This window comes from Zonotrichia leucophrys, unplaced genomic scaffold (genome assembly GCF_028769735.1).
Source record: "Zonotrichia leucophrys gambelii isolate GWCS_2022_RI unplaced genomic scaffold, RI_Zleu_2.0 Scaffold_74_221359, whole genome shotgun sequence".
In the NCBI taxonomy this organism is placed as follows: domain Eukaryota; kingdom Metazoa; phylum Chordata; class Aves; order Passeriformes; family Passerellidae; genus Zonotrichia; species Zonotrichia leucophrys.
The window spans coordinates 195337-221359 of NW_026992279.1; the positions used below are offsets into that span (position 1 = coordinate 195337).

The following is a 26023-nucleotide window of genomic DNA, read 5'->3' on the forward strand; positions in this document are numbered from 1 at the left end:
GGGTGTGCCCAGGTGTGTCTGGCTGTGCCCAGGTGTGTCAGGCCGTGCCCAGGTGTGTCTGGGTGTGCCCAGGTGTGTCTGGGTGTGCCCAGGTGTGTCTGACTGTGCCCAGGTGTGTCTGGGGGTGTGTCTGGCTGTGCCCAGGTGTGTCTGGGTGTGCCCAGGTGTGTCTGACTGTGCCCAGGTGTGTCTGGGCCGTGCCCAGGTGTGTCTGGGGCTGTGCCCAGGTGTGTCTGGGGGTGTGTCTGGGTGTGCCCAGGTGTGTCTGGGTGTGCCCAGGTGTGTCTGGGGCAGTGCCCAGGTGTGTCTGGGTGTGCCCAGGTGTGTCTGGGTGTGCCCAGGTGTGTCTGGTTGTGTCTGGGTGTGCCCAGGTGTGTCTGGGTGTGCCCAGGTGTGTCTGGGGGTGTGTCTGACTGTACCCAGGTGTGTCTGGGGGTGTGTCTGACTGTGCCCAGGTGTGTCTGGGGGTGTGTCTGACTGTGCCCAGGTGTGTCTGGGTGTGCCCAGGTGTGTCTGACTGTGCCCAGGTGTGTCTGGGTGTGCCCAGGTGTGTCTGGGGCTGTGCCCAGGTGTGTCTGGGGGTGTTCTGGGTGTGCCCAGGTGTGTCTGGGTGTGCCCAGGTGTGTCTGGGGCAGTGCCCAGGTGTGTCTGGGTGTGCCCAGGTGTGTCTGGGTGTGCCCAGGTGTGTCTGGGCTGTCCCAGGTGTGTCTGGGTGTGCCCAGGTGTGTCTGGCTGTGCCCAGGTGTGTCTGGGGGTGTGTCTGGGTGTGCCCAGGTGTGTCTGGCTGTGCCCAGGTGTGTCAGGCCATGCCCAGGTGTGTCTGGGTGTGTCTGACTGTGCCCAGGTGTGCCTGGGGGTGTGTCTGGTTGTGCCCAGCTGTGTCTGGGTGTGCCCAGGTGTGTCTGACTGTTTGTGTCATTGTGCAGCTCCAGAGTACTGGTGCTCCATCGCCTACTTCGAGATGGACGTGCAGGTTGGTGAGACCTTCAAGGTGCCCTCCAGCTGTCCCATTGTCACCGTGGACGGTTACGTGGATCCATCCGGCGGGGACCGGTTCTGCCTGGGACAGCTCTCCAACGTGCACCGGACGGAGGCCATCGAGAGAGCGAGGTACCTGGGGGCTGGCGGGGCTCTGCGGGTGTGCCCTGGGTGTGCCCTGGGTGTGCGTGAGTGTGGGTGTGTGTGTGTGTGTGTGTGAGTGACCCTGGGTGTGTGTGGGTGTGTGTGTGTGAGTGACCCTGGGTGTGCGTGAGTGTGCTGGGTGTGCATGTGTGTGTGTGTGTGTGTGTGCACTGGGTGTGTGTCAGGGTATGTGTGTGTGAGTGTGTGTGTGTGAGTGACCCCAGTGTGCCCTGGGTGTGCTGTGTGTGCGTGAGTGTGTGTGTGTGTGTGTGTGGGTGTGTGTTGGGGTGTGGGTGTGTGTCAGGGCTCTGCAGGTGTGCCCTGGGTGTGCATGAGTGTGGGTGTGTGCTGGGTGTGTGTGAGTGTGTGTGTGTGCTGGGTGTGTGTCGGGGTGTGTGTGTGAGTGTGTGTGTGTGTCAGTGATCCCAGTGTGCCCTGGGTGTGCTGTGTGTGCGTGAGTGTGTGTGCGTGCTGGGTGTGTGTGTGAGTGTGTGTGTGTGAGGGTGTGTGTGTGCTGGGTGTGTGTTGGTGTGTGTGTGTGACCCCAGTGTGCCCTGGGTGTGCTGGGAATGTGTGAGTGTGTGTGTGAGTGTGTGTGCGTGAGTGTGTGTGTGTGCTGGGTGTGTGTGTGTGTGTGTGTGTGTGTGTGTGAGTGACCCCAGTGTGCCCTGGGTGTGCTGGGAATGTGTGTGTGTGAGTGTGTGTGTGTGCTGGGTGTGTGTTGGGGTGTGTGTGTGAGTGACCCTGGGTGTGCTGTGAATGTGTGAGTGTGTGTGTGTGTGTGCTGGGTGAGTGTGCGTGACCGCAGTGTGCCCTGAGTGTGCTGGGAATGTGTGTGTGTGTGTGTGAGTGTGTGTGTGTGTGTGACCCTGGGTGTGCTGGGTGTGCTGTGTGTGTGTCAGTGATCCCAGTGTGCCCTGGGTGTGCTGGGAATGTGTGAGTGTGTGTGTGCGTGACCCCAGTGTGCCCTGGAATGTGTGTGTGTGTGTGTGTGTGCCGGGTGTGTTCAGCTGTGCCTGTGGCTGCAGCCTGTGCTCACACCCATCCATGGTTGCTGCAGCGCGCTCATTGCCTGCAGTGCATTTCCTGCAGCAGCACTCACAACCCATTCCCTGCATCGCCTGCATTCCCTGCATCGCCCTCACACGCCCATCCCCCGCAGGTTACACATCGGCAAGGGCGTGCAACTGGAGTGCAAGGGCGAGGGCGACGTGTGGGTGCGTTGCCTCAGCGACCACGCCGTGTTCGTGCAAAGTTATTACCTGGACCGCGAGGCCGGCCGGGCGCCCGGCGACGCCGTGCACAAAATCTACCCCAGCGCCTACATCAAGGTGAGTTATTTGCAAATATTGCACGCCTAGAAGTTATCGCAAATATCGCACGCGTAGAAGTTATCGCAAATATTGCACGCGTAGAAGTTATGGTAAATATTGCACGCGTAGAAGTTATTGTAAATATTGAGTTATTGTAAATATTGAGTTATTGCAAATATTGCACGCGTAGAAGTTATCGCAAATATCGCACACCTAGAAGTTATCGTAAATATGGCACGCGTAGAAGTTATCGCAAATATTGCACGCGTAGGAGTTATTGCGAATATTGAGTTATTGTAAATATTGCACGCGTAGAAGTTATTGCCAATATCGCACGCGTAGAAGTTATTGTAAATATTGAGTTATCGCAAATAATGCACGCATAGAAGTTATTGTAAATATTGAGTTATTGTAAATATTGAGTTATTGTAAAAATGCATGCGTAGAAGTTATCGCGAATATCGCACGCGTAGAAGTTATTGTAAATATTGAGTTATTCTAAATATTGAGTTATTGTAAATATTGCACGCCTAGAAGTTATCGCAAATAATGCACACGTAGGAGTTATCGCCAATATTGAGTTATTGTAAATATTGCACGCCTAGAAGTTATCGCAAATATTGCACGCGTAGAAGTTATCGCGAATAATGCACGCGTAGGAGTTATTGCGAATATTGAGTTATCGCAAATATTGCACACGTAGAAGTTATCGCGAATAATGCACGCATAGAAGTTATTCTAAATGTTGAGTTATTGCGAATATTGCACGCGTAGAAGTTATCGCAAATATTGCACACGTAGAAGTTATTCTAAATATTGAGTTATCGCAAATATTGCACGCGTAGAAGTTATCGCAAATATCGCACGCGTAGAAGTTATCGCAAATATTGCACGCGTAGAAGTTATCGTGAATAATGCACGCGTAGAAGTTATCGTGAATATTGAGTTATTGTAAATAATGAGTTATCGCAAATATTGCACGCGTAGAAGTTATCACGAATATTGCACGCGTAGAAGTTATTGTAAATATTGAGTTATTGTAAATATTGCACGCGTAGAAGTTATTGCAAATATCGCACGCGTAGAAGTTATTGTAAATATTGAGTTATCGCGAATATTGCACGCGTAGAAGTTATGGCAAATATTGCACACCTAGAAGTTATCGCAAATATTGCACGCGTAGTTATTCTAAATATTGAGTTATTGTAAATATTGCACGCGTAGAAGTTATCGTAAATATGGCACACGTAGAGGTTATCGCGAATATTGCACACGTAGAAGTTATCGCAAATATTGCACGCGTAGAAGTTATTGTAAATATTGAGTTATTGTAAATATTGAGTTATCGCAAATATCGCACGCGTAGAAGTTATCGCAAATATTGCACACGTAGAGGTTATTCTAAATATTGAGTTATCGCAAATATTGCACGCGTAGAAGTTATCGCAAATATCGCACGCGTAGAAGTTATCGCAAATATCGCACACCTAGAAGTCATTGTAAATATTGAGTTATCGCAAATAATGCACGCATAGAAGTTATTCTAAATGTTGAGTTATTGCGAATATTGCACGCGTAGAAGTTATTGTAAATATTGAGTTATCGTAAATATGGCACACGTAGAGGTTATCGCGAATATTGCACACGTAGAAGTTATCGCAAATATTGCACGCGTAGAAGTTATCGCCAATATTGAGTTATTGTAAATATTGCACGCCTAGAAGTTATCGCGAATATTGCACGCGTCGAAGTTATTCTAAATATTGAGTTATCGCAAATATTGCACACAGGTGTACCATGCCATGCCATGCCAGGTGTGCCATGCCAGCTGTGCCATGCCAGAAGTTATCGTAAATATTGCACGCGTAGAAGTTATCGCAAATATTGCACACAGGTGTGCCATGCCATGCCATGCCAGGTGTGCCATGCCAGCTGTGCCATGCCAGAAGTTATCGCAAATATTGCACACAGGTGTGCCATGCCATGCCATGCCAGGTGTGCCATGCCAGCTGTGCCATGCCAGAAGTTATCGTAAATATTGCACGCGTAGAAGTTATTGCAAATATTGAGTTATCGCAAATATCGCACGCGTAGAAGTTATTGCAAATATTGCACACAGGTGTGCCATGCCATGCCATGCCAGCTGTGCCATGCCAGCTGTGCCATGCCAGAAGTTATTGCCAATATTGCACACAGGTGTGCCATGCCATGCCATGCCAGGTGTGCCATGCCAGCTGTGCCATGCCAGAAGTTATTGCAAATATTGCACACAGGTGTGCCATGCCATGCCATGCCAGCTGTGCCATGCCAGCTGTGCCATGCCAGAAGTTATTGCCAATATTGCACGCGTAGAAGTTATTGCAAATATTGCACACAGGTGTGCCATGCCATGCCATGCCAGGTGTGCCATGCCAGCTGTGCCATGCCAGAAGTTATTGCAAATATTGCACACAGGTGTGCCATGCCATGCCATGCCAGCTGTGCCATGCCAGCTGTGCCATGCCAGAAGTTATTGCCAATATCGCACGCGTAGAAGTTATCGCAAATATTGCACACAGGTGTGCCATGCCATGCCATGCCAGCTGTGCCATGCCAGCTGTGCCATGCCAGAAGTTATTGTAAATATCGCACGCGTAGAAGTTATCGCAAATATTGCACACAGGTGTGCCATGCCATGCCATGCCAGGTGTGCCATGCCAGCTGTGCCATGCCAGAAGTTATTGTAAATATCGCACACAGGTGTGCCATGCCATGCCATGCCAGGTGTGCCATGCCAGCTGTGCCATGCCAGAAGTTATCGCCAATATTGCACACAGGTGTGCCATGCCATGCCATGCCAGGTGTGCCATGCCAGCTGTGCCATGCCAGAAGTTATCGCAAATATCGCACGCGTAGAAGTTATCGCAAATATTGCACACAGGTGTGCCATGCCATGCCATGCCAGGTGTGCCATGCCAGCTGTGCCATGCCAGAAGTTATCGCAAATATCGCACGCGTAGAAGTTATCGCAAATATTGCACACAGGTGTGCCATGCCATGCCATGCCAGGTGTGCCATGCCAGCTGTGCCATGCCAGAAGTTATTGCAAATATTGCACACAGGTGTGCCATGCCATGCCATGCCAGCTGTGCCATGCCAGGTGTGCCATGCCAGAAGTTATTGCCAATATTGCACACAGGTGTGCCATGCCATGCCATGCCAGGTGTGCCATGCCAGCTGTGCCATGCCAGAAGTTATCGCAAATATTGCACGCGTAGAAGTTATCGCGAATATTGCACACAGGTGTGCCATGCCATGCCATGCCAGGTGTGCCATGCCAGCTGTGCCATGCCAGAAGTTATTGTAAATATCGCACGCGTAGAAGTTATTGCAAATATTGCACACAGGTGTGCCATGCCATGCCATGCCAGGTGTGCCATGCCAGCTGTGCCATGCCAGAAGTTATTGCAAATATTGCACACAGGTGTGCCATGCCATGCCATGCCAGGTGTGCCATGCCAGCTGTGCCATGCCAGAAGTTATTGTGAATATTGGACACGTAGAAGTTATTGCAAATATCGCACACAGGTGTGCCATGCCATGCCATGCCAGCTGTGCCATGCCAGCTGTGCCATGCCAGAAGTTATTGCAAATATTGCACACAGGTGTGCCATGCCATGCCATGCCAGGTGTGCCATGCCAGCTGTGCCATGCCAGAAGTTATTGCAAATATTGCACGCGTAGAAGTTATTGTAAATATTGAGTTATTGTAAATATTGCACGCGTAGAAGTTATCGCAAATATTGCACACAGGTGTGCCATGCCATGCCATGCCAGGTGTGCCATGCCAGCTGTGCCATGCCAGAAGTTATTGCAAATATTGCACACAGGTGTGCCATGCCATGCCATGCCAGGTGTGCCATGCCAGCTGTGCCATGCCAGAAGTTATCGCCGATATCGCACGCGTAGAAGTTATCGCGAATATTGCACACGTAGAAGTTATCGCAAATATTGCACACAGGTGTGCCATGCCATGCCATGCCAGGTGTGCCATGCCAGCTGTGCCATGCCAGAAGTTATTGCCGATATCGCATTTCCCGTTGCAGGTGTTCGACCTGCGGCAGTGCCACCGGCAGATGCAGCAGCAGGCGGCAACGGCGCAGGCGGCGGCAGCGGCGCAGGCGGCAGCGGTGGCGGGCAACATCCCGGGGCCTGGTTCCGTGGGTGGCATCGCGCCCGCCATCAGTGAGTGCTGGGGTGGCACGGGGGTGGCACGGGGGCACTGGGGTGGCACAGGGACACAGGGCTGGGCTCCGTGGGCGGCATCGCGCCCGCCATCAGTGAGTGCTGGGGCACCGGGGTGGCACAGGGACACTGGGGTGGCACACTGGGGTGGCACAGGGACACTGGGGTGGCACACTGGGGTGGCACAGGGACACTGGGGTGGCACAGGGACACTGGGGTGGCACAGGGACACTGGGGTGGCACACTGAGGTGGGACACTGGGGTGGCACAGGGGCACTGGGGTGGCACACTGGGGTGGCACAGGGACACTGGGCTGGGACAGAGACACTGGGGTGGCACAGGGACACTGGGATGGGACACTGGGGTGGCACAGGGGCACTGGGGTGGCACAGGGACACTGGGATGGGACAGGGACACTGGGGTGGCACACGGGGGTGGCACAGGGACACTGGGGGGGGGACAGGGACACAGGGCAGGGACACTGGGGTGGCACACGGGGGTGGCACGGGGGCACTGGGGTGGCACACTGGGGTGGGACACTGGGGTGGCACAGGGACACTGGGATGGCACAGGGACACTGGGGTGGCACACTGAGGTGGCACAGGGACACTGGGCTGGGACACTGGGGTGGCACAGGGACACTGGGGTGGCACAGGGACACTGGGGTGGCACACTGGGGTGGCACAGGGACACTGGGATGGCACAGGGACACTGGGGTGGCACACTGGGATGGCACAGGGACACTGGGGTGGCACAGGGACACTGGGATGGGACACTGGGGTGGCACAGGGACACTGGGATGGGACACTGGGGTGGCACAGGGACACTGGGGTGGCACAGGGACACTGGGATGGCACACTGGGGTGGCACAGGGACACTGGGGTGGCACAGGGACACTGGGGTGGCACAGGGACACATGGGCAGGGACACTGGGGTGGCACAGGGACACTGGGATGGCACAGGGACACTGGGGTGGCACAGGGACACTGGGATGGCACAGGGACACTGGGCTGGCACAGGGACACTGGGCTGGGACACTGGGGTGGCACAGGGACACTGGGGTGGCACAGGGACACTGGGGTGGCACAGGGACACTGGGGTGGCACACTGGGGTGGCACAGGGACACTGGGGTGGCACACTAAGGTGGGACACTGGGATGGCACAGGGACACTGGGGTGGCACAGGGATACTGGGGTGGCACAGGGACACTGGGCTGGCACAGGGACACTGGGGTGGCACAGGGATACTGGGTGTGCACAGGGACACTGGGATGGCACAGGGACACTGGGATGAGACACTGGGGTGGGACACTGGGGTGGCACAGGGACACTGGGCTGGGCTCCGTGGGCGGCATCGCCCCTGCCATCAGTGAGTGCTGGGACACTGGGGTGGCACAGGGACACTGGGGTGGCACAGGGACACTGGGCTGGGACACTGAGGCGGCACAGGGACACTGGGATGGGACAGGGACACGGGGGTGGCACAGGGACACTGGGATGGGGACACTGGGGTGGCACAGGGACACAGGGATGGGACACTGAGGTGGCACAGGGACACTGGGGTGGCACAGGGACAGTGGGGTGGCACAGGGACAGTGGGGTGGCACGGGGACATTATGGTGGCAACAGGGATATTGGGGTGGCACAGGGACACTGGGGACACTGGGGTGGCACAGGGACACTGGGGTGGCACAGGGACACTGGGATGGCACACTGGGGTGGCACAGGGACACTGGGGTGGCACAGGGACACTGGGGTGGCACAGGGACACTGGGCAGGGACACTGGGGTGGCACAGGGACACTGGGGTGGCACAGGGACACTGGGATGGCACACTGGGATGGCACAGGGACACTGGGATGGCACAGGGACACTGGGGTGGCACACTGGGGTGGCACAGGGACACTGGGGTGGCACACTGGGATGGCACAGGGACACTGGGGTGGCACAGGGACACTGGGCTGGCACACTGGGGTGGCACAGGGACACTGGGGTGGCACAGGGACACTGGGGTGGCACAGGGACACTGGGATGGGACACTGGGGTGGCACAGGGACACTGGGGTGGCACACTGAGGTGGGACACTGGGGTGGCACAGGGACACTGGGGTGGCACAGGGACACTGGGGTGGCACAGGGACACTGGGATGGCACAGGGACACTGGGGTGGCACAGGGACACTGGGGTGGCACAGGGACACTGGGATGGCACAGGGACACTGGGGTGGCACGGGGACACTGGGGTGGCACACTGGGGTGGCACAGGGACACTGGGGTGGCACAGGGACACTGGGGTGGCACAGGGACACTGGGGTGGCACACTGGGGTGGCACAGGGACACTGGGGTGGCACAGGGACACTGGGGTGGCACACTGAGGTGGCACAGGGACACTGGGGTGGCACAGGGACACTGGGGTGGCACAGGGACACTGGGGTGGCACACTGGGGTGGCACAGGGACACTGGGGTGGCACAGGGACACTGGACTGGGACACTGGGGTGGCACAGGGACACTGGGGTGGCACACTGGGGTGGCACAGGGACACCGGGGTGACACAGGGACACTGGGATGGGACAGGGACACTGGGGTGGCACAGGGACACTGGGGTGGCACAGGGACACTGGGATGGGACACTGGGATGGCACACTGGGCTGGCACAGGGACACTGGGGTGGCACAGGGACACTGGGGTGGCACAGGGACACTGGGGTGGCACACTGGGGTGGCACAGGGACACTGGGGTGGCACAGGGACACTGGGCAGGGACACTGGGGTGGCACAGGGACACTGGGGTGGCACAGGGACACTGGGGTGGCACAGGGACACTGGGGTGGCACAGCAGAGCTGGCAGCCCTGTCACTGTCCCCTGCCAGCGCAGTGCCATGGCTGGGGTGCAGGGCATGCACAGGGATGGGTGCAGTGAATGCTGGCCTGGCTGGGTGACAGGCGGGCATGGAGCAGAGCCAGGGAGGTGTGATGGCACGGGTGTGCCATGCCAGGTGTGCCAGGCCAGGCAGGAGGTGTGACAGGCCAGGTGTGATGGCACAGGTGTGCCAGGCCATGCCAGGTGTGCCAGGCCAGGTGTGATGGCACAGGTGTGATGGCACAGGTGTGCCATGCCAGGTGTGCCATGCCAGCTGTGATGGCACAGGTGTGCCATGCCAGGTGTGCCAGGCCAGGCAGGAGGTGTGAAGGACAGGGAGGTGTGACAGGATAGGTGTGATGGCACAGGTGTGATGGCACAGGTGTGCCATGCCATGCCAGAAATGCCATGCCAGGTGTGCCATGCCAGCTGTGCAGTCCAGGCAGGAGGTGTGCCAGGCCAGGTGTGACAGCACAGGTGTGCCATGCCAGGTGTGCCAGGCCAGGTGTGCCATGCCAGGTGTGCCATGCCATGCCAGGTGTGCCAGGCCAGGCAGGAGGTGTACCATGTCAGGTGTGATGGCACAGGTGTGCCATGCCAGGTGTGCCATGCCAGGTGTGACGGCACAGGTGTGCCATGCCAGGTGTGCCATGCCAGGCCAGGTGTGCCATACCATGCCAGCTGTGCCATGCCAGGTGTGCCATGCCAGCTGTGCAGTCCAGGTAGGAGGTGTGCCAGGCCAGGTGTGACAGCACAGGTGTGCCATGCCATGCCAGAAATGCCATGCCAGGTGTGCCATGCCAGGCAGAAGGTGTGCCATGCCAGGTGTGCCATGCCAGATGTGCCATGCCAGGTGTGACGGCACAGGTGTGCCATGCCAGGCAGGAGGTGTGCCAGGCCAGGTGTGCCAGGCCAGGTGTGCCATGCCATGCCAGAAATGCCATGCCAGGTGTGCCATGCCAGGTGTACCATGCCAGGCAGGAGGTGTACCATGCCAGGTGTACCATGCCAGGTGTGCCATGCCAGGTGTGCCAGGCCAGGTGTGCAGGCCAGGCACAAGGTGTGAAGGACAGGGAGTTGTGACAGGATAGGTGTGATGGCACAGGTGTACCATGCCAGCTGTGCCATGCCATGCCAGGTGTGCCATGCCATGCCAGGTGTACCATGCCAGATGTGCCATGCCAGAGATGTGCCATGCCAGCTGTGCCATGCCATGCCAGCTGTGCCATGCCATGCCAGAAATGCCATGCCAGGTGTGACAGCACAGGTGTGACAGCACAGGTGTGCCATGCCAGCTGTGCCAGGCCATGCCAGGTGTGCCAGACCAGGCCAGGTGTGCCATGCCAGGTGTGCCATGCCAGGTGTACCATGCCAGCTGTGCCATGCCATGCCAGGTGTGCCATGCCAGGTGTGCCATGCCATGCCAGCTGTGCCATGCCATGCCAGCTGTGCCACCCTCCCCCTCCCCTCCCCTCAGGCCTCTCCGCCGCCGCCGGCATCGGCGTGGACGACCTTCGCCGCCTGTGCATCCTCCGCATGAGCTTCGTCAAGGGCTGGGGCCCCGATTACCCGCGGCAGAGCATCAAGGAGACGCCATGTTGGATCGAGATCCACCTGCACCGGGCACTGCAGCTGCTGGACGAGGTGCTGCACACCATGCCCATCGCCGACCCGCAGCCGCTGGACTGAGCCGCATTTCCTGCATCGTTGCATTTCTCCTCGCTCCTGGATTTCAGTTCTTTGCGCGACTCGGTAAAGACTTGGCAGCGTTGGGTTGGTTCCCATTGAAACTCTCATTGAAACTCTCCCATTGAACAGCATTGGGTTGGTTCTCATTGAAACTCTCCCATTGAAACTCTCCCATTGAAACTCTCCCATTGAAACTCTCCCATTGAACAGCATTGGGTTGGTTCTCATTGAAACTCTCCCATTGAAACTCTCCCATTGAACAGCATTGGGTTGGTTCTCATTGAAACTCTCCCATTGAAACTCTCCCATTGAAACTCATTGAAACTCTCCCATTGAAACTCTCCCATTGAACAGCATTGGGTTGGTTCCCATTGAAACTCTCCCATTGAAACTCTCCCATTGAACAGCATTGGGTTGGTTCCCATTGAAACTCTCCCATTGAAACTCTCCCATTGAAACTCATTGAAACTCTCCCATTGAAACTCTCCCATTGAACAGCATTGGGTTGGTTCCCATTGAAACTCTCCCATTGAAACTCTCCCATTGAACAGCATTGGGTTGGTTCCCATTGAAACTCTCTCATTGAAACTCTCCCATTGAAACTCTCCCATTGAAACTCATTGAAACTCTCTCATTGAAACTCTCTCCTTCCCAACCTCACACAGGAGCCTTTTGTATGCAGAATATATATTATATATATATTTATATCTGAGAATTTTTCCTTCATTTACCTTGTAGCGATTGAAAAATATCCCCCCAGCTGATTTGTGAGATTTTGTTTAGTAGTTAACAGAAAAATCTTCTGATTTTTATGATTTTGGTTGGCGATTTAAAGCGAGGGGATGGCACACGGCGTGTTGGCATCGCTCGAGAAATTCTTTAAAAATCCTAGATTTTTATTGAACGTGAGTTTAAAAACACTAAAAAGGAAATGGATGCTTGGAGGGTGGGCACTCGGTTGGAGGTGAAGGTGGCGCCGCTCTGCCAAGCTGTGCCCACCATGGGCACTGCTGTGCCAACCTGGGCTGTGGGGCACAGCTCTGCCACCCTGGGCTGTGGGGCACAGCTGTGCCCACCATGGGCTGTGGGGCACAGCTCTGCCTCCCTGTGCCCACCATGGGCTGTGGGGCACAGCTCTGCCAACCTGGGCTGTGGGGCACAGCTCTGCCACCCTGTGCCCACCATGGGCACAGCTCTGCCAACCTGGGCTGTGGGGCACAGCTCTGCCACCCTGTGCCCACCATGGGCTGTGGGGCACAGCTCTGCCAACCTGCCCTGCACTGACAGGGTTAATGGGAGCTGGGATTGGCACTGACAGGGTTAATGGGACATTTAATGGCATTGTCCCACTGTCATTTGTCCCCATTGAATGTCACTGTCCCGCAACCCTGCTGGGGGTGACACTGAGGGGCTGTGACAGTGACAGTGCCACACCCCCGCCTGGCACTGCCCCGCCCAGCGATCTCCCCCCTGTCCCATGCCCACTTTTGCCACACCCATTGTGCCACACCCACAGCAGGAGCTGTCAGTGCCCACAACCCCCAACTCACCCCAGAGGGATTTTCAGGCACCGGAAAATTCAGCATTTCCTTCCTTCCGCCATCGCCTTTGGATCCGCGCTCCACACAAAATTCCCAGTAGTTCCTTTGTAGCTTCCTGTACGTTTTTCATTAGACCTAGTTTGTGGATAATATTCCTGTAGCTGACTTTTCCTGAAATTCTGTAACAGAGTATGTTTTTGATTAAAAAAATTAAAGATTCGAGGCTTTGGTTTCTTTGTTTTATTCGGCAGAGTTTGGAGCCGGGTTCTGGAGGGCGGGCGGAGCTGCAGTTCCAGGGTCGGAGCTGCGGTTCCAGAGCTGCAGTTCCAGGGTCGGAGCTGCAGTTCCAGGGTCGGAGCTGCAGTTCCAGGGTCGGAGCTGCAGTTCCAGAGCTGCAGTTCCAGGGTCGGAGCTGCGGTTCCAGGGTCGGAGCTGCAGTTCCAGGGTCGGAGCTGCAGTTCCAGGGTCAGAGCTGCGGTTCCGGAGCTGCAGTTCCAGGGTCGGAGCTGCGGTTCCAGGGTCAGAGCTGCAGTTCCAGGGTCAGAGCTGCAGTTCCAGGGTCAGAGCTGCAGTTCCAGAGCTGCGGTTCCAGGGTGAGCACGGAGCTGGGTGAGCACGGAGCTGGGGATGAGCACGGAGCTGGATGAGCACGGAGCTGGGGATGAGCACGGAGCTGGGTGAGCACGGAGCTGGGCTGAGCACGGAGCTGGGTGAGCACGGAGCTGGGTGAGCACGGAGCTGGGTGAGCACGGAGCTGGGGATGAGCACGGAGCTGGGGATGAGCACGGAGCTGGGGATGAGCACGGAGCTGGGTGAGCACGGAGCTGGGTGAGCACGGAGCTGGGCTGAGCACGGAGCTGGGGATGAGCACGGAGCTGGGGATGAACACGGAGCTGGGCTCGGGCACAGAGCGGGCACAGAGCCGGGCACGGGCACAGAGCCGGGCAAAGAGGGGGCACAGAGCGGGCACAGGCACACCCGGAATGCCAGGGGGCATCGCAGGCTCCTCCTCGGGCACGGTGCCCAACCCCAAAATGGCGGCAAGAGGAGAAGGGGGTCAGGACCCTCATGAGGTGACGATGAGGGGACAGGGGGGTCCCCAAAATGGCGGGAAGAGAAAAATCAGGACCCTCATGAGGTGACGATGAGGGGACAGGGGGGTCCCCAAAGTTTGTGGCAGGAGGAAGAGGAGGCTCCCTCACCGGGAGGGGACACAGGAAGTTGTGAGGGGGCCCCCAAAATGGCGGCAAGAGTTGAAACGGGTGAGGACCCTCATGAGGTGAAGGTCCCACCATGAGGTGTGAGGGGACCCCAAAATGGCGGGAAGAGGAGAAGGGGGGTCAGGACCCTCAGGTGATGAAGATGAAGGTCCCACCTCGCTTTTGAGGGGACAGGAGGGTCCCCAAAACGCTACGGGAGCGGAGCCGCCATAACCGGGGCTCAGCGCGGCGCAGCCATGGCGGTGGAAGTGAAGGGGGGAAGAAGCAACGTGATTGGTTGAGATTGAAAGTGGGTGGGGGTTTAGGGATGATTGACAGGGCGCGCGCGGCGTTTTGCGCTGTTTCATTGGTTAGTGAAAAGAATTGAGCTGTCAATCAATCCTAAACCACGAGCTGCGGCTTGTTGGTTCTGATTGGCTGCGCTGACAAAGGGGCGGGGCCTCAGAGTGATTGACAGGTGAGGCGTGAGGGAGAAGAATTGTTTTTGGGAATTTTTAGGGATTTTTTTGGGGCTTTTTTAAAAATTTTTGATGCCGTTTTAATGCGATTTTAGGGGACATTTTTGGGGCTTTTTTGGGGCATTTTTTGGAGTATTTCTGGCATTTTTGGGGCATTTTTGAGTCCATTTGTGAACCCTTTTGGGGCCTTTAAAAAAAAAAAAAAACAAAATAAAATGTCCAAAAAAAGCCCAGAAAAACCCCCCAAAAAATCCCAAAAAGTTCCCCTAAAAATCCCCAAAAAATTCCGCCAAAAAATTACCAAAAAACCCAAATAAATCCTAAACAAAATCCCCCAAAATTCCCCCAAAAAATCCCAGAAAAAAGCCCAAAAAACTTTCCCTGAAAAATCCCTAAAATTCCCAAAAATTCCCCAAAAAAAATCCCCCAAATCATCCTAAAAAATCCCGAAAAAATCCACAAAATATGCCAGAAAAATTCCCAAAATATCCCAGAAAAATTCCCAAAAAATCCCCCCAAAAATCCCAGAAAAATTCCCCCCAAAAATTCTCAAAAAATCCTCAAAAAATCCCAGAAAAATCCCCCCAAAAAACTCAGAAAAATGCTAAAAAAATAGAAAAAAAATCCCCCAAAATTCCCCCCCAAATCACAGAAAATCTATCCAAAAATCATAGAAAAATCCCCAAAAATCATAGAAAAATCCTCAAAAAATCCCCAAAAATAATTAAAAAAATCCCCAAAAAATCTCAGGAAAATTCCCAAAAAATCCCCAAAAAAATCCCCCTAAAAACCCAAAAAAATCCTGAAAAAATCCCCAAAAATCTCAGAAAAATACGAAAATATCCCAGAAAAATCCCCAAAAAATCCCCCAAGAAATTCCAGAATAATCCCAAAAAAGTCCCATAAAAATCCCCAAAAAATCCCCCGAAAATATTTCCCAAAAAATTCCTAAAAAAATTCCCCCCAAAAAATCCCAGAAAAATCCTCCAAACAAGGGGCGGGGCTTCAGCGTGATTGACAGGTGAGCCGTGAGGGAGAAGGAGGCGCGTTCTGATTGGCTGATCCAAAAAAAGGGGCGGAGCCGCGGAATGATTGACAGGTTTGCCGTGAGGGAGAAGGATTTTTTTGGGGAATTTTTTGGGATTTTTTGGGGATTTTGTTGGAACTTTTTGAGATTTTTGGGAGATTTTTGTGGGATTTTTCTGGGATTTTTGGGGGATTTTTGGGGGGATTTTTTTTTGGATTTTTTGGGGATTTTTTGGGATTTTTTGGGATTTTTTCGGGATTTTTTGCGGGATTTTTTGGGATTTTTTGGTATTTTTTCGGGATTTTTTTGGGAATTTTTCTGGGATTTTGGGGATTTTTTTCGGGATTTTTTGGAGATTTGTTGGGGATTTTTTTGGGGATTTTTCTGGGATGTTTCAGGGAATTTTTGGGAATTTTCTGGGATTTTTTTTTTTATTTTTTAGGATTTTTTCGGGATTTTTTTGGGATTTTTCTGAGATTTTTTCGGGATTTTTTGGGGATTTTTTGGGATTTTTTGGGGGGTTTTTGGAGTATTTTTTTGAGATTTTTCTGAAATTTTTTGGGGATTTTTTTGGAATTTTTTGGGAAATTTTGGGGATTTTCTTGGGGATTTTTTTATTAATTTTCCTGGATTTATTTGGATTTTTTCTGCGATTTTTTGGGATTTTTTTGGGATTTTTTTTGGATAATTTTTTATTTTTCTGGAATTTTTCTGGAGTTTTTTGGGAATTTTTTTGGGATTTATTGGGGGATTTTTTTTAATTTTTGGGGGATTTTTTTGGAATTTTTCTGAGATTTTTTGGAGATTTTTGGGGGATTTTTTGGGGGATTTTTTTTTTATATTTTCTGTGATTTTTTCGGATATTTTTGGATTTTTTCTGCGATTTTTTAGGATATTTTTGGGATTTTTTTGGATTTTCCTGAGATTTTTTTTTTTTTTTGGGAATTTTTTTTTAATTTTTGGGGGCTTTTTTGGGGATTGTTCTGAGATTTTTTTTGGATTTTTGGGGGATTATTTTGGATTTTTTTGGCAAATTTTGGGGATTTTCTTGGGGATTTTTTTTAAAATTTTCCTGGATTTTTTTTTAATTTTTCTGGAATTTTCTGGGATTTTTTGGGATTTTTTTTTGATTTTTTGGGGCATTTTTAGTGAGGAAAAACTGGGAAAAAATCGCGATTTTTTTTTCTCCTTTTTTGGATCCATCCCAAAATCGAGGAATTCCCGCCGGGATTCCCCAAATGTAACAGACGAGAGCAGATTTGCATTAATTTGCATAAATTTGCATAGGTTTGTATATAGTTGCATATGTTTGCATAAATGGGAATAAAACAGGAAAAATGGGAAAAAAATTTTAAAAAATGGAATAAAATTGGGGAAAAATTGGGGAAAAATTGGAATAAAATGGGAGAAAAAAATTGGAATAAAATGAGAATAAAAGGGGAAAAATTGGAATAAAAATGGGAAAAAATTTGGAATAAAATGGGAATAAATTGGAGAAAAAATTGGAATAAAAATGGGTATAAATTGGAGAAAAAATTGGAATAAAAATGAAGAAAAATTGGAGAAAATTGGGGAAAAAATGGGGAATAAAATGGGGGAAATTTGGGGGAAAATTGAGGAAAAAATTTGGAATAAAATGAGAATAAAATGGGGAAAAATTGGAATAAAATTCAGGAAAAAATTGGGGGAAAATGGGGAATAAAATGGGGGAAAATTGGTGAAAAAATGGGATTAAAATGAGAATAAAATGGGGAAAAATTGGGAAAAATATTGGAATGAAATGAGAATAAAATAAGGAAAAATGGGAATAAAATTGGGGAATAAAATGGGGTAAAAATGAAGAAAAATGGGAAAAAACTTGGGGGAAAATGGGGAAAAATATGGGAAAAATGGGAGAAGAAAATGGGAAAAAATGAGGTAAAAAATGGGGGAAAATTGGAGAAAAAATGGAAATAAAATGGGAATAAAAATGGGGAAAAATTGGGGTGAAAAAATGGGATTAAAATGAGAATAAAATGGGGAAAAATGAGAGGAAATTGGGAAAATAATGGAAAGAAATGGGGGGAAAATGGGGGAATGAAATGGAAGAAAAAGATGGGAATAAAAAGGGAAAAATTGAGGAAGAAATGGAAATAAAATGGGAATAAAAAGGGGAAAAATGGGGAAAATCAGGACGGAAAAAAGGGGAATAAAATGGGGGAAAATCGGGAAAAATGGGGGAAAAAAGGGGAATAAAATGGGGGAAAATGACGGGAAAAGGGGAAAAAATCGCCAAAAACCCCTTTAAACACCCCAAAATAAAAAAGACCCCAAAAATTAAATAAAAACCCCTGAAAAAATCGGAATTATTTAAATTAAATTCGGCCCCTCCCCTTTCCCCCCCCCTTCCCCTCACGATCCTCTGAGGGCGCCCGCGAGCGGCTCCCGCCCCCTTTTATTCCCAATTTTTCTCTTTTTTTTGTCCTTTTTTCCCCTTTTTTCCCTCAAATTTTACCTGGATTTTCTCGAAAGGAGCAGAAGATGAAGCGAGGAAGGATTTAAATCCAAAATTTCCAGGTTTTTATTGGATTTTTTATTCATTTTTGAAAGGGTTTTGGGAGGGTTTTGTTCCGTGAGGGGAGGGATCAAGCGGCGCGGCGCGAGGGGATAAAAGAGGTAAAAATTCATTTTTTTTACCCCCAAAAATTGCGATTTTTAACCCAAAATTTCACATATTTAACCCTTAAACCTTAAGTTATTAACCCTAAAAATCCCGGATTTTTAACCCCAAAAATTCCGGATTTTTTCCCTCACGATTCCCATGTTTCCCCTTCCAGGACCCAAACCTGCCGGATTTTAACTCCTAAAATTCCGATTTTTTTTTACCCCAAAAATTGCGATTTTTAACCCAAAATTTCACATATTCAACCCTTAAACCTTAAGTTTTTTAACCTAAAAATCCCGGATTTTTAACCCCAAAAATTCCGGATTTTTTCCCTCACGATTCCCAATTTTTCCCCTTCTAGGACCCAAACTTGCCGGGTTTTAACCCTTAAAATTCCGATTTTTTTACCCCAAAAATTCGAATTTTTAACCCAAAATTTCACATAATCAACCCTTAAACCTTAAGATATTAACCCTAAAAATCCCGGATTTTTAACCCCAAAAATTCCGGATTTTTTCCCTCACGATTCCCATTTTTTCCCTTCCAGGACCCAAACTTGCCGGGTTTTAACCCCTAAAATTCCGATTTTTTTACCCCAAAAATTCGGATTTTTAACCCAAAATTTCACATATTCAACCCTTAAACCTTAATTTTTTAACCCTAAAAATTCCGGATTTTTAACCCCAAAAATTCCGGATTTTTTCCCTCACGATTCCCATTTTTTTTCCCCTTCCAGGACCCAAACTTGCCGGGTTTTAACCCCTAAAATTCCGACTTTTTTTACCCCAAAAATTCCAAATTTTTCCCCAAAATTCCCAATTTTTAACCCCCAAACTTTCAATTTTTAACCCTAAAAATACCGGATTTTTAACCCCAAAAATTCCGGATTTTTTCCCTCACGATTCCAAATTTTTCCCCTTCCAGGACCCAAACCTGCCGGGTTTTAACCCCTAAAATTCCGATTTTTTTACCCCCAAAAATTGCGATTTTTAACCCAAAATTTCACATATTTAACCCTTAAACCTTAAGTTATTAACCCTAAAAATCCCGGATTTTTAACCCCAAAAATTCCGGATTTTTTCCCTCACGATTCCCATTTTTTTCCCTTCCAGGACCCAAACCTGCCGGGTTTTAACCCATAAAATTCCGATTTTTTTACCCCCCAAAAGTTCGGATTTTTACCCCAAAATTTCACATATTCAACCCTTAAAACTTAAGTTTTTAACCCTAAAAATCCCAGATTTTTAACCCCAAAAATCCCGGATTTTTTCCCTCACGATTCCAAATTTTTCCCCTTCCAGGACCCAAACCTGCCGGGTTTTAACCCTAAAATTCCGATTTTTTTACCCCAAATATTGCGATTTTTGACCCAAAATTCCCAATTTTTAACCCCCAAACTTTAATTTTTTTAACCCTAAAAATCCCGGATTTTTAACCCCAAAAATCCCGGATTTTTTCCCTCACGATTCCAAATTTTTCCCCTTCCAGGACCCAAACCTGCCGGGTTTTAACCCCTAAAAATTCCGATTTTTTTTACAAAAATTCCCAAATTTTTTCCCCCAAAATTCCCAATTTTTAACCCCCAAACTTCCAATTTTTAACCCCAAAAATCCCGGATTTTTAACCCCAAAAATTCCGGATTTTTTCCCTCACGATTCCCAATTTTTCCCCTTCCAGGACCCAAACCTGCCGGGTTTTAACCCTAAAATTCCGATTTTCTTACCCCAAAAATTCGGATTTTTAACCCAAAATTTCACATATTCAACCCTTAAACCTTAAGATATTTACCCTAAAAATCCCGGATTTTTAACCCCAAAAATTCCGGACTTTTTCCCTCACGATTCCCATTTTTTCCCTTCCAGGACCCAAACCTGCCGGGTTTTAACCCCTAAAATTCCGATTTTTTGTACCCCAAAAATTCGGATTTTTAACCCAAAATTTCACATAATCAACCCTTAAACCTTAAGTTATTAACCCTAAAAATCCCGGATTTTTAACCCCAAAAATTCCGGATTTTTTCCCTCACGATTCCCATGTTTTCCCTTCCAGGACCCAAACCTGCCGGGTTTTAACTCCTAAAATTCCGATTTTTTTTACCCCAAAAATTCGGATTTTTTCCCCCAAATTCCCAATTTTTAACCCCCAAACTTTCAATTTTTAACCCTAAAAATCCCGGATTTTTAACCCCAAAAATTCCGGATTTTTTCCCTCACGATTCCCATTTTTTCCCCTTCCAGGACCCAAACCTGCCGGGTTTTAACCCCTAAAATTCCGATTTTTTTCCAAAAATTCCCAATTTTTTTCCCCAAAATTCCCAATTTTTAACCCCCAAACTTCCAATTTTTAACCCTAAAAATCCCGGATTTTTAACCCCAAAAATTCCGGATTTTTTCCCTCACGATTCCCAATTTTCCCCCTTCCAGGACGTAAAAAGTCCCAATTTATTCCACTTTTTTTTACGCCAAAATTCCCAAATTTTTTCCCAAAAATTCGAAATTTTTAACCCTCAAAAACCCCAAAAAATCCCAAAAGTTTCCCAAAAATTAAAAAAAAATCTCCAAAAAATCCCCCCAAAAATCTCAAAAATTCCCAAAAATTCTCCCAAAAATTCTCAAAAAAATTCCCAAAAATTCCACCCTAAATTCTCCAAAAAATCCCCAAAAAATTCTCCAAAAATTCCCAAAAAAACTCAGAAAAAAACCCCAAAAAATCCCTAAAAAAATTCCACAAAAATTCCAAAAAAATTCCCAAAAATTTCCCAAAAAATAAAAATAAATTCCTAAAAATTCCAAAGAAATTTCCCCCAAAAATTCCTCAAAAACTCCCAAAAAAATTCCCAAAAATTCCACGCAAAATTCTCCAAAAAATTCCCAAAAAATCCCCCCAAAAATTCCCCAAAAATTCCAAAAAAATCCCTAAAAAAATTCTCAAAAAATTCCCCAAAAATTCGAAATTTTAGGGGTTAAAAATTGGCAATTTTTAGGGAAAAAAAAATTGGAATTTTTTGGAAAAAATTTGGAATTTTTAGGGTTAAAAATTGGGAAATCTTGGGAGATTTTTTAGGATTTTTTGGGATTTTTTGGAAATTTTGGGGGAATTTTTGGGAATTTTTTGCGGATTTTTTTGGGATTTTTTGTGGAATTTTTTTGGAAATTTTGGGGGAATTTTTGGGAATTTTTTGCGGATTTTTTTGGGATTTTTTGTAGAATTATGATGGAATTTTTGGGAGAATTTTTGTGGATTTTTTGGGAATTTGGGGTAATTTTTCGGGATTTTTTGGGGAATTTTTTCTGAATTTTTAATGGAATTTTTGAGATTTATTTTGGAATTTTTTCTGCATTTTTTGGGGAATTTTTATAAATTTTTTGGGAATTTTGGGGGGATTTTTAGGGAATTTTTGGGGATTTTTTAAGACTTGGAAGGAGAAAAAATGGGGAAAAAAATCCGGAATTTTTGGGGTTAAAAATTGGAAATTTTGGGAAAAAATTTTGATTTTTTTTCCACAATTTTTCCCTTTCCAGGACCCAAATTTCACCATTTTTAACCCCTAAATTTCCGATTTTTTCCCCAAAAATTCCCAATTTTAACCCCCAAAAAATCCACAAAAAATTCCGAAAAATAAAAAAAAAATTCCTAAAAACTCCTAAAAAATTTCCAAAAAATTCCAAGAAAATTCTCAAAAAATTTCTGAAAAATTAAAAAAAAAATCTGAAAAATCCCCCAAAAATTCTTCAAAAAACAAAAAAAATCCCAAAAAATTCCCGAATTTTTTTTTTTTAAATTTCCAATTTTTAACCCCAAAAATTCCCATTTTTCCCCCAAAATTCCCAATTTTGTGGGAATTTTTTGGGATTTTTTTTGGAATTTTTGGGGATTTTTTTTTTTAATTTTTGGGATTTTTAAATGATTTTTTTTAGGATTTTTTTTTAGGATTTTTAGGGACTTTTTGGGAATTTTTAAAATTTTTTCTGGGATTTTTAAATGATTTTTTGGGAATTTTTGTTTTTTTTTTAATTTTTAGGATTTTTTTTGGGGGGATTTTTTGGGAATTTTTTGGGATAATTTTTCTGGATTTTTTCTGGAATTTTTTGGGGTTTTTTTAGGATTTTTTAATGGAATTTTTGGGCATAATTCTAGAATTTTTTACAGATTTTTTTAGAGATTTTTTTTGATTTTTGGGATATTATTTGTAGGTTTTTCAATGACTTTTTTTTGGTTTTTTAGGATTTTTTTGTGGATTTTTTTTTGAAATTTTGGGAATTTTTTGGGGATTTTTTGGGAGAATTTTTCTGGAATTTTAAGGGAATTTTTTTGGTTTTTTTTAGGATTTTTTAGGGAATTTTTGGGGATATTTTTAGGATTTTTTAGAGATTTATTTAAGATTTTTGGGATATTTTTGTAGGTTTTTAATTGAATTTTTTTTTTGTTTTTTTAGGATTTTTTAGGGAATTTTGGGGAATTTTTTGGGAGATTTTTTATGAAATTTTGGGATTTTTTTGGGGATTTTTTGGGAGAATTTTTCTGGAATTTTTGGGGAATTTTTGGGATTTTTTAGGGAATTTTTGGGTTTTTTTAGGATTTTTTAGGGATTTTTTTAGGATTTTTTAGGGATTTATTTTAGGATTTTTTGGGATATTTTTGGAGGTTTTTCATTGAATATTTTGATTTTTTTTTAGGATTTTCAGGATGGAAATGAATTCCTGGATTTGGCTCCTGGTGCTGCTGGAGGGGACAAAGGGACAGCAAAAAACAAAAGGTGAAAATTCCCAAAAATTCCCAAAAAATTCCCAAAAAATTCCCAAAAAATCCTAAAAAAATCCCCAAAAATTCCCTAAAAAATCCCCAAAAATTCCCTTAAAAATTCAAAATATTTTGCCAAAAATTCCCCAAAAAATCCATAAAAATTTTCCCAAAAATTCCCCAAAAAATCTCAAAAAATATTAAAAAATCGCTCAAAATTCCCCAAAAATTTCCATAAAAATTCCAAAAAAAGCCTGAAAAATTCCATAAAAATTCAGGGAAAAAAATCCCACAAATTCCTCAAAATTTGCAAAAATATCCCCAAAAAATCCCTAAAAAATTCCCTAAAAAATCTCCCAAAAATTCCTAAAAAATCCCAAATCTCCCCAAAAATGTTCCAAAAAACCCCAGAAAAATTCCAAAAAAATCCCCCCAAAATTCTCCTAAAAATTCCCAAAATTTCCCCAAAAAATTCAGAAAAAATTCCCCCAAAAAACCAAAAAATTTAGAAAAAATTACCTAAAAAATCCACAAATTTCTGAAAAAAATTTCCCAAAATTTCCTCCAAAATTCAGAAAAAATTCCCCAAAAAATTCCAAAAATTTCAGAAAAAAATCCCCAAAATTTCCTCAAAAATTCAGAAAAAAAATCATTAAAAAATACCAAAAAATTCCACCAAAAAATTCAAAACAAACCCCGTTTTTTCCAATTTTTTCTCTTTTTTTTCCCCAAATTTTTCCTTAATTTTTTCCCCATTTTCTCCTTATTTTAACCCATTTTAAATCAATTTTTCCTATTTTTTATCCCTTTTTCCCCTCAGAGCTCGCTGACCCCGCCCTCCTCCCCTCAGCCCTCCCGGCCCCTCCACTCACTCATTTTCCCCTTTTTCCACCTTTTTTTTTGCATTTTTTCCTCATTTTTCCTCATTTTATCCCATTTTTATCCCATTTTAACCCATTTTTAACCCATTTTAAACCAATTTTTCCTATTTTTTATCCCTTTTTTCCCCTCAAAGCTCGCCGACCCGCCTTCCTCCCTCAGCACCGGCGGCCCCTCCTCTCCTTCATTTTCCCCCTTATTTTCCCATATTTTCCCCATTTCTTTATATTTCCTGATTTTAACCCATTTTCATCCCATTTTAACCCATTTTTATCCCATTTCCCCCCATTTTTTCTTATTTCTATCCCATTTTCCCCTCAGAGCTCGCCGACCCCGCCTTCCTCCCCTCAGCACCGGCGGCCCCTCCACTCCCTCATTTTCCCATTTTTTTTTCTTTTTTTTCCATTTTTCCCCATTTTCCCAATTTTTCCTTATTTAAAACCCATTTTTATCCCATTTCCCTCATTTAAACTCATTTTAAATCAATTTTTCCTATTTTTTACCTCATTTTTCCCTCAGCACTGACGTTTTCCCGCCTTTTTCCCCTCAGAGCTCGCTGACCCCGCCCCCCTCCCTCAGCCCTCCCGGCCCCTCCACTCCCTCATTTTCCCCCGGTTTTTTTTCCTTTTTCCCCATTTTTTCCCCATTTTCCCCATTTTTACTGATTTTAACCCATTTTTATCCCATTTTTACCCATTTTTACCCCATTTTAAACCAATTTATCCTATTTTTTATCAATTTTTCCCCCTCAGAGCTCTCTGAGCCCGCCCTCCTCCCTCAGCCCCTCAGCACCGGCAGCCCTCCTCTCCCTCAATTCCCCCCTTTCCCCTGTTTTTTTCCCCATTTTTCCCAATTTTTACCCATTTTCGCCCCGTGTTCCTCATTTTAACCCATTTTTATCCCATTTTAACCCATTTTTACCCCATTTCCCCCCATTTTTTCCTATTTTTAATCCCATTTTCCCCTCAGAGCTCGGCGACCCCGCCTTCCTCACCTCAGCCCCTGCGGCCCCTCCTCTCCCTCATTTTCCCCATTTTTTTTTTCTTTTTTTTCCATTTTCCCCCATTTTCCAATTTTTCCTCATTTTAACCCATTTTTATTCCATTTTCCCCCATTTTAACCCATTTTAAATCAATTTTTCCTATTTTTTATTACATTTTCACCTCAGCATTGACGTTTTCCCGCCCTTTTCCCCTCAGAGCTCGCTGACCCCGCCCTCCTCCCCTCAGCCCCTCAGCACCGGCGGCCCCTCCTCTCCCTCATTTTCCCCACATTTTCTCCCCATTTTCCTCATTTTTCCTCATTTTAACCCATTTTTCTCCCATTTTAACCATTTTTAACCCATTTTTATCCCATTTCCCCCTATTTTTTCCTATTTTTTATCCCATTTTCCCCTCAGCTCTGACGTTTTCCCGCCCTTTTCCCCTCAGAGCTCGCTGACCCCGCCCTCCTCCCCTCAGCCCCTCAGGCCCCTCCGGCCCCTCCACTCCTTCATTTTCTCCCCTTTTTTCCCCATTTTTTTTCATTTTTCCTCATTTTCCCTCATTTTGACCCATTTTAAACCAATTTTTCCTATTTTTTATCCCTTTTTTCCCCTCAGAGCTCTCTGAGCCCGCCCTCCTCCCCTCCGCCCCTCAGGCACCGGCGGCCCCTCCTCTCCCTCATTTTCCCCCCTTTTTTCCCCATTCTTTTTTCATTTTTTCCTCATTTTTCCTCATTTTAACCCATTTTTATCCCATTTTAACCCATTTTTACCCCATTTCCCCCCATTTTTTCCTATTTTTATCCCATTTTCCCCTCAGAGCTCGCCGACCCCGCCCTCCTCCCCTCAGCCCCTCAGCACCGGCGGCCCCTCCTCTCCTTCATTTTCCCCCCTTATTTTCCCAATTTTTTCCCCCTTTTCCTCATTTTTCCTCATTTTCACCCATTTTTATTCCATTTTCCCCCATTTTAACCCATTTTAAATCAATTTTTCCTATTTTTTATCCCATTTTCCCCTCAGAATTGACGTTTTCCCGCCCTTTTCCCCTCAGAGCTCGCTGACCCCGCCCTCCTCCCCTCAGCCCTCCCGGCCCCTCCACTCACTCATTTTCCCCCGGTTTTTTTTTCCTTTTCTCCCATTTTTTCCCCATTTTCCTCATTTTTCTTCACTTTAACCCATTTTTACCCCATTTTAAACCAGTTTTTCCTATTTTTTATCCCTTTTTCCCCCTCAGAGCTCTCTGATCCCGCCCTCCTCCCCTCAGCCCCTCAGCACCTGCGGCCCCTCCACTCCTTCATTTTCTCCCCTTTTTTTCCCAATTTTTT

At 47.1% G+C, this 26023-nt stretch overlaps 1 protein-coding gene and 1 long non-coding RNA gene across 2 annotated transcripts in view; both read left to right on the top strand.

Annotated features, from left to right (window-relative positions):
- LOC135460647 (mothers against decapentaplegic homolog 4-like) overlaps positions 1 to 11711 on the top strand; it is a 30236-nt gene extending 18525 nt beyond the window's left edge. The window contains exons 9-12 of the mRNA XM_064737553.1: positions 927 to 1110; positions 2285 to 2453; positions 6521 to 6659; positions 10996 to 11711. Coding sequence (XP_064593623.1) covers positions 927 to 1110; positions 2285 to 2453; positions 6521 to 6659; positions 10996 to 11207 — 704 coding nt within the window. The 3' untranslated portion in view covers positions 11208 to 11711. The remainder of the gene's footprint in view (positions 1 to 926; positions 1111 to 2284; positions 2454 to 6520; positions 6660 to 10995) is intronic.
- Positions 11712 to 17865: 6154 nt separating this feature from the next.
- LOC135460646 (uncharacterized) lies at positions 17866 to 25982 on the top strand. Its single transcript, XR_010443270.1, has 3 exons — positions 17866 to 18009; positions 22774 to 22853; positions 25933 to 25982. It is a non-coding gene; the product is annotated as an uncharacterized LOC135460646 (long non-coding RNA).
- The last annotated feature ends 41 nt before the right edge of the window (positions 25983 to 26023 follow it).